The following is a 15,426-nucleotide window of genomic DNA, read 5'->3' as shown; positions in this document are numbered from 1 at the left end:
TGTGCCCATTTCCTAATTTGAAATTGTATTTTATTTTCACGAGTATTTGATATTCACAAGGTAATTATTAGACAGGATACTTTTTTATAAATATAATTTATTTTTATAACAAAATATCATAAAAATTAAATGTAAAGGATGACGTTACTGTACACTAATCACCATTGCACACGTTGTTTTAAAATGCATCGGTACTGTCACACACAGAAGTCTTTTGGATAAAAAAATTGAATCTTGGTCTCACTTTTTCTTTTTCAATTGCTTGTTTTTCTTCTTTTCTTCACGCTTCTTCTCGCGTTCGGACAAGCTTTTGTACAACTTGTAGCCGAAGAAAACTGAAAAATGATAAGATTAAAAAATATAAATTAGATAATTTTTAACAACATAATTCATCAAGTGACACGTTGACAATACCAAAAATCAGGCAAAGAATAAGAAGAGACGAAATAAAAAACAGGGAGTTTTGATGATGAACGATCCAAGCGAGCCACGGGCTTTTATCGGAATATTCAATCATTCTATCTTTAATAGAGCCCATGACGGATTTGACAAAATCACGTTTAGCCGTATCGTTTAGATTTTTAAATTTGTCAGCGAAATCGGCTATTTTTGACAATGCGTCTACTTTTTCGCCGTTTATCAAATCCATTATTTTTACAATATATTACTTGGGCATTAAAAATAAAATTTTATTCGAAAGAACTGTCGCAGATAAGCACAGCTGCGATGCGTTGCGCAATTCTTTTCATCCACAATGACACAGTTTTATAATTCGCTTACTACTCTACGATGCGTGAAAAAATTATTAATGAAATTTTACAACGTTTTCACGAAAAAAAAAAAAAAAAAAAAAAAAAAAAAAAAGAAAAAATGGTAAATTTTGTTGAAATCGAGCGTGCATATGTCGTCGTAACTCAACGGATTTGTTTTTTGTACTGGTTAAAAATCAAGAGCCGATAACGCATATTCCAAAGTCGCCTATCGCAGTTATACTTGTAAAAAAAGATATTTATCAGATATCTCTGGGTAAAGAGGCAAAGATGAATCGTTACCAAATATCAAGGCGATGATCGAGAGCAGAACCATCAAAACGAGGAATTGCGAGGCAAAGAGCGAAGTAACGACGCGACTGGCGAATCCCTCGTCTTGAGGATATTCGGCTTGAGAGCCAGATGGCAGAGCACCAGCTGCTTGCTTCAGCAGATCTCTGCGGAGGTTTTCTTTATCCTCGTCCGACAGTCCAGTCATGGAGTCGAGCATTTTTAAAAGCTCGTCGGCGGTGGGCATCTTGCCACCGGGCATACCCGGAAAATCGGCATTCGGGGCGTCCTCGACCGTGACGTCCTCGGCGTCGTTCGCTGAGACGAACATACTTCGCAGACCGAGCAAAAGTAACTGCAGCATGTTTTTCTGCGATTGATAATTTTTTTTTAATTATATATTGTGAGCGGAGGTCTGTGAATCGTGTGCGATTATCGATGCCGACGAGAAATTAAGTTCAAACTGTACAGTCAGAGATATAAAAATAAACAGAACACCTATAAAAATTTTGAAATTGTACAGCGCGGCGACGTGTCGTGCACGTTACATTTTTTAAAGATCGTTTATAGTCAGTGGTAGCGAGCAAAGAAAAACATTTGTGACGTTTAGCGTCGAAAAAATCTGACTAAAAGTCACAATAGTTTGAATTATTTGAAGCATATGAAAGCATAACAATATCGGAGTAGCTTTCATAATTCGGAGTTTCACTCGTTATTTCTAGTAGTGCTTTGAAATTTGATTTTCACCAATGTGTGAAATGATATTTCAAAGCTGATAAGTGCCTCGAAGGTAAATAAAAAGAGTAATAGTTGGTGGGCGATCAACGGGGCCCTTCATTGCCTCAAAGAATCTCACTCGATAATCACACACGCCAGAGTTTTGGTAAGAATCGTTAAGGGCAAGTAGTTTACCTGTGATACTGACTCAAAATTTCGACTCTGTTGAGAAAACCAATTGACTCGTTGGGAAAAACGAGTAGCAGACCAGCATACGGCGAGCGTTCAGCGGCTACTTACACATATGACTGTGTCTGGACTCGTGTATAAGCAAGCGTAAATGTAGCGCAAGAGTATAGGAGAACGGTATACAAGCCGCCGCTATAACACTCACACGTTAAGCCCAAGTACACGCGGCTCGCCGACTGCCGAGTCAGACGTACATAGGCTGCCTATACATGTGTGATATTATACTACGTGGCTCGCTCTCTTTTCGCATGTGTGTATACGATGTGTGTACGTGTGTCGCGTTTGGCAGACCGGCTCCGCACACTCCTGACTCGGCGGCGCACATATTTTGCCGTGTATACCACATACGTGTGCGACGCGCGCGCGTGTGTGTGTGTGTGTGTGTGTGTGTGCGCGGCATTGCCCCACCGCCCAGCGTCTTCACGCCTTGTGTTCTTCTTCATCGAGGAAGGCTGTGCATCCGTAGGTAGGTAGTACGCATATATATAGGAGCGATCCGATCGTAGTTCTCTTGGCGTAAACGCAAGGCCAAGTGTCATTGACTTTGAAAAGTTGAGCAAATTCAAAAGTACCGCGGCTAGCTCTGCCACTTGCAAGTTGCACGGACGCAAGCGCGCGAGACACAAGGGTTCGATGCTCGAGCAGCTCGAGCCGCGAGTCAACTATTTGCAGGATTTTTATTCACAATAATGAATGTAATTTTTTCAACGCAACTCCTATGATCCGTAATTCACCCAGAAACAATCGCAAAGTATACTTTTACGAGTTCTCTATATTTCAGAAGAATCGATTAATTTAATTCGCCAAAATGTTCGTAATCGTTTTTCTTCGTCGGAACGACCTGATGTGGAAAATGTACGACAACGTGTCACTCGATAATTTCAGAAAAATAAAAATAAAAACGACTGCACTCACCGCACAGACTGATGACAATTACAGCGGGTATGACAAACACTCCATTGCTGAAGCCGTGCTCGATTGGCCCTTCAGTACCACCGCTAAGATCGACCATGATTGCAGCCGCCACAGTCCAGCTCTCTTGAAACTTTTCAACTTTTTCAACGTATCGTGTCCGACTGTACTCGTTAAAAATTGTTCGTTCCTGTCGAGTCCTGCACACTGCCAAACTGATGCACTTGCAGTTGCGGCGTCAAAACTATCTCTGTATACTCTCTCGTAGTATGCGTGCACCCGGCAAATTCGCACCCTTATTGGGCGCCACCTAGGGATACGCCTTCAAGCTCCCCTTTTTCCAACATTGCCGGGCGGTATTATTTTAGTGTTTATTGATTTTCATGTGCTACATGTACATCGCGCGCGTGTGTGCTGCGTGCACCAGAAGCGCGCTAAATCTATAACTTCAACTCGTATACACATGCTGACTCGTCGACAACTGAATATCAACGCGAAATTGTTTATTCCGACTGTTAAATTACGTCTTGAATGAAATCATTTTTTTTTATGGTTATTAAACTAATTTATTCGATAAATAAGGCTTTCAGGAAGAATAATTTGTTATATTAAACACGGTGCATGAAACATTTTCTCCTCTTATAAAAGCCCAATTCCTTGAAAATATTTATGCCGATAAAGAACTTGTTGTCCATCATTGCCGAAATGATCCTGAACTTCATTCGAATTTTTCGCCGCGTTAGTTTTGAATCGGCCAAGTTGAAGCTTTTATTATTCTATCAATACTGCATTTTATTTTACTCGCCGCTTCTTGGCATTGGGTACACAAGTCGCTCGATTTCGAGCTTTTGAGATTCAAGCCAGATTCTTTGAAAATTTTGCGATATACTCCAATACTTAACGGATTGGCTGCAGTTTCTTCATATTTTTTGTACATCTTCGCAACGGTTAAATCGGGTAATAAATGTTTTTCGTAGTTTCGACACTGTTGGCACTGACTGACGAAAACCGTATAAGTTTTTATGTGATTTTCGATTTCTTGAATTTTTTCCAGTGGACTCTTGTTCGGTGGGGTATGTTTGCCTCGTTTGTCAATATGGTCAATTGCTTTCACTGAGTTCGATGAGTCCAAACACTCTTTGCATTTTTCGACCAAAGGATTCATTAGATGTAAACCAGAATCTTTAAAAATCATGCGAAACATTTTCAAACTCAATGGGTTGGACGTCTGTTCTTCGTAGCTACGATACAATGCTGTAACTGTCACACCAGAATTTACGTATTTTTTCATTTGTTGACACTGATTACACTGTTTGAAAACAAAAGGAATGTTTTTAACATGCTCTTCGAGCTCTTTCATTTTATCTGTTGGACACTTATTTGGCGGAGAGCGTCTGACTCGTTTATCTGCAATGCATTGTGATTCATTTCTCGCTTGATCGGCTAAGTTACATTTTTCTGACTTTTTACACTTGAGGCACACATTTTTGTTCGAATTTTTCCAATATCGCCCAGAATCTTTCAAGACTGTGCGAAATCTGTATAAACTCAATGGCACCGAAATATCTTCTTTGTATTGAGCAAACATCTCTTCAACTGTGAGATTTTTATTCAAATACTTTTCATAGTTTTGACACTTTGGACACTGCATTGATATAATGTAAAATTTGTTTATGTACTCTTCGAGTTCTTTTATCTTTTCGGACGGGATTTTGTTTACTGACGAGGTTTTACCTCTACCGTCAACGACGAATATTTCGTCTCGGCTTTTCCAACACTTATTAATAATATTACGGATAAATTTAATCGATAAATCTAAAGTGTTCATGAAACATTGCTTACACACGTTTATTCGCCTATCTCCATCTATTAAATCATATAAGACGGTGCAAACCCGTTTACTTTTACCGCTGAGCGATCTATCTCTTTTTTTGGCAGTGACAGTCAAACAGGATTTAAGATAAAGGACCTTATCTTTATAGGAATCTAAACTATAAAAATGGTTGAATAATTTCTTTTGAAGCTGAAGTGGTACCCGTTCCCGACATTTTCTTCGACACTGGGTCAAACGAGTAATAATTTTCTTTTCAACTAATTTTCCTGAATTAGTTATGTATGCTTGGCCACTGTTTCTTAAAACTTGTCTTTCTCTATCAGTCAATTTTTTTGATGAATTCATTGAACTACTTTCTGAAAGCACAAAACATAATAAAATTATGATAAATTAAAAAATATATAAAAAATATATTCAATGTTGTAAAAAGAATGTAAGCAGCCAGGGAAATTTTATTTTCAATTACTAGATTTTTTTGTAAAATGTCTTGGAAACAACATTACAAAACTGACTTTTTACTTTGGCTTCATCATTCTTTTTATTTAATATTGGAGAAGTAAAAAAACGCATTACCCACCATTGGATTTTTGAGATATTGGTTTTGTTTTTTTGGATGGCCCTTGTAATTCTTCCAATTTGGCCTTTACTTCATCAGTCTGTTTTTGGAGCTCTTCTAATTTTTTTTCTAAATCTTTTTTTGTTTCTTCTAATTCATTGAAAGATTTTCTTATAACAGTTTTAACAAATCCAAAAGTTTCTCCTAGTGTATCTGTAAAACATTTTTTGCACACCTCTGTCTTATTATTTGCTAGCGGTAAGTAATATTTCACATTAATTCTTTCTTGTTTTCTAGGAGCCACTTCAATATGAGATTTAATAAACATGAACCTTTTTTCATAGGTAGCTTGATCATAATACTTGTCAAATATTATTCTTTGATCATCATAAGTGATAAGTTCACTGCATTTTCTTCTGCAGCTTGTTAACTTTTTTACAGATCTTTCTTGGACTAATTTCCCTGATACTGTTACATATGCTTGACCTCTATTTCTTAAAATTTTTCTGTCTTTCGAAGATAATTTTTTTGGCACTTTTTGTTTCCTCGATTTTAAAGTATCTATAAAAAAAAAAATCAATAAAAATTCTTTGAATTCCCATAAATGTAATATTATTATGTACAATACCACTTTTTTCTGTTTGTTGAATAGGAATCTCCCAAATTGTTTCTATTACAAATAAAAAAAATAACATGTCAAAAATTTCTTACATTTATTTTAAAGATATTAAATAACTCACCATTACAAGCCGCCTCGCTATTGAGTGGTATTGCTAAAAACATATTAGAAATCGTAAATATTTTTGATCAAAATATTGTAGTTTATAAATATCATTTGAGTTTGTAATTATTTGACTATATTCATAACACTCTTTCATACAAACTCAATAAGTCTACTTGTCTACCATAAAATATGTACGATTCATCACCAAGTAATTAAAATAATAATAAAATTGGCTTGATTGTTACCTTGGTTTCTTATTTCATTACAGGCATTTTGAGTTTCCATTTGAAAACTTGTAGTACATGTTGAAAATGCACCGGTATAAGACATTGTAAACATCTTTTACAACATAGGTTTTTTCATTAGGTCAAATTTCATTCACTCGTAATTGTTTTTTAAACTGTTGTCATTTCTATACATTCGATATTTAGTAAACGTACAGTAGAATTTACATAACCTGGCTTTTTAAATCGCTAAATATACGTAACTTTCAGTTTGCGTTAGACGGAGCACAGAGCGCTTCTAACTGAGCGCTTGCAGATAGGAGTAATAAAATAGCTACTTTTTGCCAGGATACCCCGAGACCTGAGTGAAGGCCTGGAAGGGTTTTTGTAGCCGATACAGCGACAAGGCTCCGCCCAGGTTTTTTAGATGTATTTTCACCCTCCGATTATAAATATCAAAGAAAAATTTATTAAAATTCGTGAAAAAATATTTCTTTGAAGAGAAATTTTATGAAAGTTTTCATTCCTTGACCAATTTAGAGAATATTATTACTCTAAAAATGTTTTCGTCCTGGTCATATTAAAGAAATTAAGAATCTTTTAACGCTCAAAAAACTGTAATTTTTGCTACTTTCAAAGTTGTTTACATCTTTTAAAATAATGGAAATATTTTTAATTTTGAACATAGAAATAAAAAATTTGCTTCCAGTCAGAGTGCTTTGAATCTTAATGATATTAATTATTTTTTTTATCAATACAGACTCAAATAGTAGTAGATTGCATAGTACGATAGCAATATACGGAAATTGTTTATATTGTTAAAAAGGGCGATATATTAATATTTAATCTTTTTAAGATCCAAATCACTTTGTAAATTAAGAGGATAAATCGATGTTAGCTATTTTGCATTATGGCACACTTGGTCTAAAAATGCTCAAAGTACCCAGCTAAAATTATTCTACCAGCAAATTTTTGTTTCTCATTATGCAAAATGATATCCTCTGAATTTCAGTTTGTATGCTTCTAAGATGTCAAGTTGGCAGCTGGGTATTTGTTAATTGATATTTATCATTCAAATTTGAAAACAAAAAATTAAATATAAAAAACGGGAAATTTGTGTCGTCATAAGTTTTTCAGATTCTAACAACATTTTTAAAAATAAATTTGCTAGACGGGGTTTTTGATTTTTATTAATGGATATAACTTCGGTGGAATCGATTGACAAACATATTACCAGTGAAATTTGTTATGAACATTTTTGATCTCTTAAAAAAGTCTCCATTGGCCCAACTCAAACCGTTTCCGAGAAGATAATTTTTATTTCAAATTATTTTTTTTGATAAGACATAATTAACAAACATTTTTGAGGTTGCTATAATTGAGTAAGTTTGCTAATAGACAATTATCAAAGTCGAGAAATTAATAAACGAAAAATAAACTGAACACACGTAAATTAAGAAATTCCGAAGCTACTTTCGATCGTCAGAAGTTTCTCAGGAAAATATCTATTTATCTATATTGTAGAGAATTAATCCAGAGCCTTATCAAAGAAAGAATCTTTTTACTCGTAAAAATAGTCAACCCATTTCACATTTTAGGAGTTTTTCATAATTAAATATCGCTACTTTGAAGTCTTGAATTTGAAACAAGTTCAAACGAGTTCAGCTATAATCAATACAGAGTAATTGAAGTAGCTTCAATTATTTAAATGACTATATTGGGGCTTTTTCCAATGGGCAATATCTGCTCGTAATAATAAATTAGTCAAAAAATCAAATAGTTCTCAATAGTTTGGAACTACAAAACTACATCCAGCAAGATCGAAAACTGCTTAAAGAGAAAGACGCTTGGTCTAATAATGAAATAAAATAAATTCATAGTTTAAATTTCAACAACTTTTTATACGAAAAATTTTACTCGGTACAAATGAGGTATAAATAATAATTTGTTTTAAATTCGCTGCAGTGTTATTTTAGATAAGCTACAAGCTCTTAATTTCGTAACAAGAGTTTTAATTTTAATAAATGGATTGATATAATTCCAATAACAAGAATATGATAAACGAAAAAGTTCGCATTTAATAAGCATTCAATAAACGGTTGTTATCGAGGAAGATTTTAAATCTTCGTACCGCCTCTACGTTTCACAATCAGCTGATGCGCAAAATTTTTGTTTGTGTACCGAACACACTGTTCACAGTTGCATTTGACGTCTCCCAGAGTAAAAAATAATTCATAACTTATTTTAAATTACTTTGATTTTTGACTTCTCGGTTGTCGAATTTTGAAAAAAAATGGCTGTCAATGCAGCGAAAGCAATTTTGAAGCAAGGCAAAACTGCCCTTTTTATATGTGATATGCAAGAGAAGTTTTCTAAAATCATATTTGAATTTGATAAGATAACAAAAAATTCATCTAAGTTGGTAATAATAATTATTCAATTTTTTTAAATCCTTTTTCTTTTTAATTTTTGAAGAAAATTTATTAATTTTTAGATTCAAGCTTGCAAAATACTAAATGTTCCAATGTTGGTTACTGAACAACATCCAAAGGGTTTAGGCCATACTGTGCAATCATTAGATATATCAGCTGCACAAGGTCCTTTTGCTAAAACTCAATTCAGCATGTATACTCCTGAGGTACAATATTTTGTTCAAATAACATCAATTAATTTACCATTAATTAATACACTGTATTAAATTTAGGTTAAGCAAGTTGTATCAACAATGTGCAATTCCAAACCACCAGAATCCATTATTTTAGTTGGAATTGAATGTCATGTATGCGTGGAGAATACTGCAATTGATTTAAGAAATCATGGTTTTGAAGTACATACAGTCGCAGATTGCTGTTCTTCTCGAACTCAAGAAGATAGATTACTTGCATTGGAGGTAACATAAGAGCATTGTCAGATTTCAACAAGTTTAAAAAAAAAAATTGAAACTCAAAAAAACTTTTTTACAGCGAATGAAACAAATTGGGTGTCACATAGCTACATCTGAGAATGTTATATTTAAACTCTTAGGGGATGCTATGCACCCAGATTTTAAGAAGGTGCAAAAATTATTGCTAGAACCATCAGTTTACACTGGTTTAGTACCCTCTTCTAAAATCTAGAATACCTAGGCTCTAAGATGTTATAATGTAATTGTTAAAAGTCTTATTTAATGATAACAATAAAATAAACGATATTTGTAAAAAACATCAAAAACAAGTTTATTTTATAAAAAATTAATGTTAAAATATATCATAAATAATAAATAGAGTTTTAGTTCATTCCGGTTGAACCGAATCCTCCTGCGCCTCTAATTGTTTTATCAAGGGATTCACATTCCTCAAGTTCTGGATAAGCAATTTTTTCACATATGAACTGAGCGACACGATCGCCGGGCTTAACAATAAAATCTGTGTCGCTGTGATTGAACAAAACCACTCCAACTTCACCTCTGTAATGATTTAATTGATTCAGTGGAAATAATATTTTACGACTGATGAATTGAAAAAGTTAAACAATATATGTAAGTACCTATAATCAGAGTCGACGACACCAGCACCGACATCGATGAAATTTTTCAAGGCCAGACCGGACCTAGGTGCTACACGACCATAAGTACCTTCTGGCACGGCAAATAATAAATCTGTCTTGATAAGAGCTTTACCTCTAGCCGGCACAATATGATCATAGGCACTGATGAAAAAAAATGTAATTTTAAAAGTAAATTAGTGAATAAAAAAATGTTTGAAGTTACAAAAACAAGACGTAGTACGTACCTTTTCAAATCATAACCTGCGGATTTATCCGAGCCCTTAGTTGGTGTAAAGGCTTTATCGGTCATCTTAACAAATCTTAAAACGCATTTATCATTTGACGGCATTATGATAGACTTTAATTATTAGTTGTCGACTTATATAAACTATCAAAATACCAGAATACTATAGTAGCCGTTATTGAAAGCAACGACAGTTTCTCGGTTCTATTGTTGCTAAACCAATGATCGACTATTGAATGTTTCTGTTCTGGCGGGAAATTGGGCGCGCAAAACGCTAAATTTGCGCGAAGATTTGCAATATATTACCCACATAAAGCGCGCGAAATTACAATTTTATGATTCGAATCCTGTAACTATAGAAGGCCCTTTTGAAAAGTTTCCATAAACGATATCGGTAATATTTTATGAAATATATTTTACGTCTTATTATTTTTATTTGTAGAACTTTTCTCTTTCATTAGTAAAATTTCGCGTTAGGTTTTTACATCAACTGTCCTTGAAACAATAAAAAAATAACAATTGCTTAGTACTTATACTCAAAGAATTATTGGATTAAATGTGAAATTTTTGAAAATACAATGCAATTTATTTCAGTGAGAAGTTTCTTGCAGGTATTAATTAAAATCTACCTAAACAATTTATATATTTTTTTTGTGACACTGTTCCTATTCTAGTAACAATTGTCATTCAGCAGTATTCATTTTTTCTGCAAGAGAGTTTATAATTTAATTTTTTCAGTCATTTTTGATTTTATAATATTTTTTATGTAAGCACAGTTTTGAAACCAGTTGCTCAAGTTTCATTTTGTTTTACGCATACAACTCCAAAAATAGTATAAGTTCATAATGATGTGGATTTTATACAAACTTCATCATCTACATGTTTTATAATAATTAACTTTTATACATTAATAAAATTTCAAGTGTACATTATTTTACATTGTGGCAAAGATAATATTAATTGATTCAAGACATCGTCTTTATTTTTAACGTAGGGAAAACCACCTAGCTTCAAATTTGTCAAGTTCCTAGAATAAAAAGAAAGCGTTTACTTTATAATTTTGGAGAAAGCATTGAAGTACAAACAAAATTTCTAAGATACATACTTCAAATTACTTAGATGATGTAGTCCTTCATCTGTTATATTTTTACAATTCACAACTTCTAACAATTTTAATGAATTTTTGAGAATCGCTAATGATAGCATTGCATCATTTTCTATAGACATACAATCTATCAATTTTATTTCTTCAATATACTTACAACCATCTAAAATTTAAATATTATTACCAAGTGTCAAGCAATAGTATGGTATGAATAACATTATTTACTAAAATGGTTAAATCCACAATGATGGATAGAAGAACTTGTAGCATCCACTGCACTTATATATTGCTTAACATCCTCTTTTGGTAATAAATTGTAATCTCTTAAAAACTCATCACTACCTTTCCATCTGACAGATGCACCATTTCTGAGTAGCCATTCTGCACAAACTCTATCAGGTCCTAACTTCTCAACTCTTCCTTGATCAATACTATGAATAATGCAACACTATAATAATATTAAACAATAATAATAACCAAAAATTTGCAATTCTAATTATCAGTACCTATTGAAAACTAGAGTCAGCCACCTAAAGAAATGTCTAATGTTGGTTGGATTACTAAAATAAACATTTTGTTTCTTTGCATATAATAGTTTATTCATCACCATCATAAAATTTTTAATTTTTTTTCAAGTATTTATAACTTAATTAACTTATTAATTTTCTAATTATATGGAATTGACCTTTATTGCATACTCATATGTCGCAAATGAAAATTTTCGATAAATTTATTAAAAGCCGAAACAAGCAGCGTTTATATTTACATCCGAGTCTATATAAAGATCTGTGCACTGTAAAAGTATTATACATAATATACGGATATCAAGCATCGTCATGACTCCAGACTCACGAATTAAGGCATTGAGCGAACATATTGCCGTCATTATACTGTCCGTAACAAATACTTTGAATATTCATTGTAAAAGCCTCTTTAATTTTAGTTGAGCTTATGCTTTGGGAATTTTTCTTCTTCAATTTTCATGGCATCGATCAATAAGGGGCAAAAAAAATTATTTTTACAATAAAAATAAAATTTTATTTATTAAAAATGTACATGGTATAACAATTATTTGATACTTTGTTCCAAAGGTTATTTGAAGATATACGCTCTTATAATTTAAGCAATTTCGTTTGTCACACTATCAAAATATATAGAAAAATGATCAACTAATGAAATATAAAAATGTACAATTTTTATTACAATTGGAAAATATAAAATAATAAGCAATGCTATACATAAAAAGTGTATATGTTTAATGACTGTATTTATTATGCACAAATATTCAAAATTAACGGATGTTTTCTATTAATTTCAAGTTAATTTAATATAGTTAATTATCATGTGAGCTCATAGTTGTTGGAATCGTGCGAAAATACTCAATTTCCTAGTAAGGCAAATATTAATTGATGAATATGAATATAATAATGTGCTGCAACACTGCTTGCATCTTTTTTGGTTCTGATTTGTAAACCACTTGTGCTTAATGTAAATAAATAAGGTAGTACCGCATAGTGATGACAGATATTTAACAAACAATTGATATCACATGTAGGGGTACTTTTAACAGCTTTTTCTGATAATTCCTGTAAAAAATATCTATTTACTGCATTTCGGTTGTTGAAACAATTATCATACCATAATGCGCTCACTAAGTCTTCAGCATAAATAATTAACCATTTTATACTGTTTCTAGCATCTTTGTGTTCCTTGAAATATTTTCTATATTCTAATAATAAGGCACATATTCTAGATAAAATAGCACAACTTCTATTTACAAAACTACCATATACAACTGCAGGAGGAGCTAAGGCAACATAGGTTTGTTTCAAATTTCGTATTACACCATACTGTTCATAAAATGATAATGACTCCGAAACAAATGCAGAATCAAAGCAATGTATATTCAAACCAGAAATAATCAAACTTTTAGAAAAACTATCCAGAACCTTTATTTTATCTTTTAGTTGATTAGTATTACTTTGCCTCAAAAAGGGAAATGGTGTATTTTCAAAAGAAGCATCATGAACAATAGAAAGATTCAAAAGAAGTCTTTTAACGGTTCTTATGATCTTACATTTAATATCCACTGAAGAGCTGTAAAACACTAATTTTAAATGCTTTAAAACATAATCTTCAAGTTCTGGTGATGAAGCTGAACTCCATTGCATTAAATTAAAAATTTGAATTTGATGATTATCAATGTAACAGCATAAATATTCATTGATAAAGTAGTCAACAATTGTAATTCCATTTTGCATGTAATTAAAAAAATCTAATGTCATATTTAACAAACTATCCATCTCTTCGCAAGAATATCTACCATTTTCAAATATAAATGATTTCCATAACGTATAATATAAATTATGCATGAACCTTTGTTGGTATTCCAAATCAGTGTATATTAAAAGATGGTATCCAATGGAATTGGTCAACATAGAAGTTGCATTACATGGAAGTTTTAAAAGTGAATGATATTTTCCAATCTGTGACATACTTGATACATCAAAAATTAATTTTTCATTCTTATTTTTTAAAATACTAGAACCAATATTAAAATATCCAACAGATGGTAGTAGAGGCTCTTGATTCTTTTTAGCTTTGGGAATATTAAATCTACTCCAATCACATCCAAAATCTTCGCCATCCTTAACTTTTTGGGTGATAATGCGATCTCTTGCTTCTGCAAAACCTGAGCTTAAAACTTCAGGAATCGGCCGCCAAGTACTTTGTATATTTATGGTCTCAATTTTTTCTGGTACATATTCAGGTTTATAAGATTTAAATAACGAAAGAAGAGCTATTATGTGTTTTTTGGGTTTTCTATGGTATTTTGATAAACTTAGTAACCTTGTCACTTGCCTACGTGTAACATCTTCTGGTTTAGTCATTAAATATATAAGCTGTGCTAGACGAGACTCTAAACTTTCTTGTTTAAGCATTACATAAAAAAGAGAGTCATAAAAAATGTACATAGCGTCTCTATTGATTAATTGATACTCCCAACAACCAATAAACCATTGAACAAGTGTATTTAGAGTAGTTACCGAAGAAGGTATAGATAAAAACCATATAATTAAAGCTTTGACTTCTTCATCGCTTATTTTATCTCTAGGAATCAAACATTTGATCAGAGCAATGCTATCATTAGCCTTTAAATCTGAGTTTATTAAAGTTCTAATTGCCTTTTTCAAAACCCTGTCTTCTAGACCCTTGGATAATGCAGCTTCTTGTACTGTAGCAACGTTTTCACGAAATTCTGGATGTTTTTTCCCTTTTTCTTTTATTTTTTGAAGAAATTGCGAGCAAGCATCTGATAGCACGCTTTCCTCCATAATTTTAATTTCGGCTGATGCTGATCACACAAGTAAACAAAAAAGTTGATTTTAACTAGACATCATTTGAACGTCGCGCTAGTTTTATTAGGAATTTCACTTCAGCTTGATTTTCTTCATTTTACTACTAAAATAATATAATGAATAATATAGTAATAATAAATTCACAGTTCTAATGTTTTTTAGTGGGTATCATTGATAATTTCTTACCATTCTAAGAAACAATTTTGACAACTAACAAAATAGGAAAAACTTTACGTCTACTTCACACATATTATTTAGACGGAATTATTAATTTCGAGTTTATTAACGTATATTAATTATTTTGAATATCCTTCAATTTTAAAAAACTACGTAGCTGGTAAACCGCACATACTTCGAACAAATAGTATAACTGACAAACGTAAACACAACATTTACAGTGCCAGGTTAGTAAAACTCCGACAGAAAACGGAGTGCCAGGGCCTGGGCTGCTAGGAGTAAGTCAGTTGGGCTGTGTTATTCATATAAAGACGCGGGAAAAATATTGAAACTGCCAGAGCCATATGTTTGCAGAGGTTACTACAATAAAAAAGCAACTTAATGCATTTGTCAAATGAACATGTTAAAAATTACGATAAAAAAAATAAATATAATAAAGAATTTTGCTAAATAAAATTAAAAACCCAGATATTCAAAACGATGTCGATTGCCTAAATTTAGTAATTCGATTAAAAAGAATTTAACTTTTTTACATTTGAACTTAGATTTACGATTTAAAAAATTTTACTTTAAAAAAGCCTAAAAAGTCTCTCCATAATTCATGCCAAATTTTCTAAAAGTTCTTTCAAAAATACAAGAACCAAAAAAAAAAGAAGAATGTCACTACCAACAAGTTGTCCTTAACCTATAATCACCTCCTTTTGGTCATTGGTTACAAAACAAGAATTGTAATGTCTACTTACAGATTTTTGACAAATTC

General features: G+C 32.3%; 6 protein-coding genes across 9 annotated transcripts; 1 reads left to right on the top strand and 5 right to left on the bottom strand.

Moving 5' to 3' along the window:
- Positions 1-16: 16 nt before the first annotated feature.
- LOC106651434 lies at positions 17-2,300 on the bottom strand. Of its 2 annotated transcripts, none has more exons than XM_014369927.2 (3): positions 1,966-2,300; positions 1,053-1,410; positions 17-335 (listed from the first exon to the last, which is right to left on the bottom strand). In XM_014369927.2, the coding sequence occupies exons 2-3, from the start codon at positions 1,402-1,404 to the stop codon at positions 241-243; spliced, it is 447 nt and encodes a 148-aa protein (XP_014225413.1). In that variant the 5' UTR covers positions 1,405-1,410; positions 1,966-2,300; the 3' UTR covers positions 17-240. The 2 variants fall into 2 exon arrangements, with proteins under 2 accessions (XP_014225413.1, XP_014225412.1); XM_014369926.2 differs by having other exon boundaries at positions 1,953-2,289.
- A 713-nt stretch (positions 2,301-3,013) lies between these two features.
- LOC106651423 lies at positions 3,014-6,552 on the bottom strand. 2 transcript variants are annotated; one of them, XM_014369909.2, is made up of 5 exons: positions 6,278-6,552; positions 6,049-6,081; positions 5,937-5,978; positions 5,330-5,869; positions 3,014-5,108 (listed from the first exon to the last, which is right to left on the bottom strand). In XM_014369909.2, exons 1-5 carry the CDS (start codon positions 6,369-6,371, stop codon positions 3,658-3,660), a joined length of 2,160 nt encoding a protein of 719 aa, XP_014225395.1. In that variant the 5' UTR covers positions 6,372-6,552; the 3' UTR covers positions 3,014-3,657. The 2 variants fall into 2 exon arrangements, with proteins under 2 accessions (XP_014225395.1, XP_014225396.1); XM_014369910.2 differs by having other exon boundaries at positions 5,940-5,978.
- Positions 6,553-8,325: 1,773 nt separating this feature from the next.
- On the top strand, positions 8,326-9,379 carry LOC106651432 (isochorismatase domain-containing protein 2-like). The gene is made up of 4 exons (XM_014369924.2): positions 8,326-8,678; positions 8,751-8,894; positions 8,961-9,146; positions 9,220-9,379. The coding sequence occupies exons 1-4, from the start codon at positions 8,550-8,552 to the stop codon at positions 9,370-9,372; spliced, it is 612 nt and encodes a 203-aa protein (XP_014225410.1). The 5' UTR covers positions 8,326-8,549; the 3' UTR covers positions 9,373-9,379.
- A 67-nt stretch (positions 9,380-9,446) lies between these two features.
- Positions 9,447-10,267, bottom strand: LOC106651435 (deoxyuridine 5'-triphosphate nucleotidohydrolase). Its single transcript, XM_014369928.1, has 3 exons — positions 10,027-10,267; positions 9,782-9,943; positions 9,447-9,701 (listed from the first exon to the last, which is right to left on the bottom strand). Exons 1-3 carry the CDS (start codon positions 10,128-10,130, stop codon positions 9,524-9,526), a joined length of 444 nt encoding a protein of 147 aa, XP_014225414.1. The 5' UTR covers positions 10,131-10,267; the 3' UTR covers positions 9,447-9,523.
- A 577-nt stretch (positions 10,268-10,844) lies between these two features.
- On the bottom strand, positions 10,845-11,929 carry LOC106651433 (ATP synthase subunit s, mitochondrial). Its single transcript, XM_014369925.2, has 4 exons — positions 11,637-11,929; positions 11,356-11,561; positions 11,131-11,293; positions 10,845-11,052 (listed from the first exon to the last, which is right to left on the bottom strand). Exons 1-4 carry the CDS (start codon positions 11,741-11,743, stop codon positions 10,944-10,946), a joined length of 585 nt encoding a protein of 194 aa, XP_014225411.1. The 5' UTR covers positions 11,744-11,929; the 3' UTR covers positions 10,845-10,943.
- A 206-nt stretch (positions 11,930-12,135) lies between these two features.
- On the bottom strand, positions 12,136-14,923 carry LOC106651424 (centromere protein I-like). 2 transcript variants are annotated; one of them, XM_014369911.2, is made up of 2 exons: positions 14,676-14,923; positions 12,136-14,592 (listed from the first exon to the last, which is right to left on the bottom strand). In XM_014369911.2, the coding sequence occupies exon 2, from the start codon at positions 14,463-14,465 to the stop codon at positions 12,510-12,512; it is 1,956 nt and encodes a 651-aa protein (XP_014225397.1). In that variant the 5' UTR covers positions 14,466-14,592; positions 14,676-14,923; the 3' UTR covers positions 12,136-12,509. The 2 variants fall into 2 exon arrangements, with proteins under 2 accessions (XP_014225397.1, XP_014225398.1); XM_014369912.2 differs by having other exon boundaries at positions 12,136-14,589.
- Positions 14,924-15,426: the final 503 nt, after the last annotated feature.

The sequence above is a fragment of the Trichogramma pretiosum genome, unplaced genomic scaffold (genome assembly GCF_000599845.2).
Source record: "Trichogramma pretiosum strain Unisexual culture from Peru unplaced genomic scaffold, Tpre_2.0 scaffold9, whole genome shotgun sequence".
NCBI lineage: Eukaryota > Metazoa > Arthropoda > Insecta > Hymenoptera > Trichogrammatidae > Trichogramma > Trichogramma pretiosum.
Note: the sequence above shows the minus strand (reverse complement) of the source record. Positions and strands in the feature narration are given on the sequence as shown.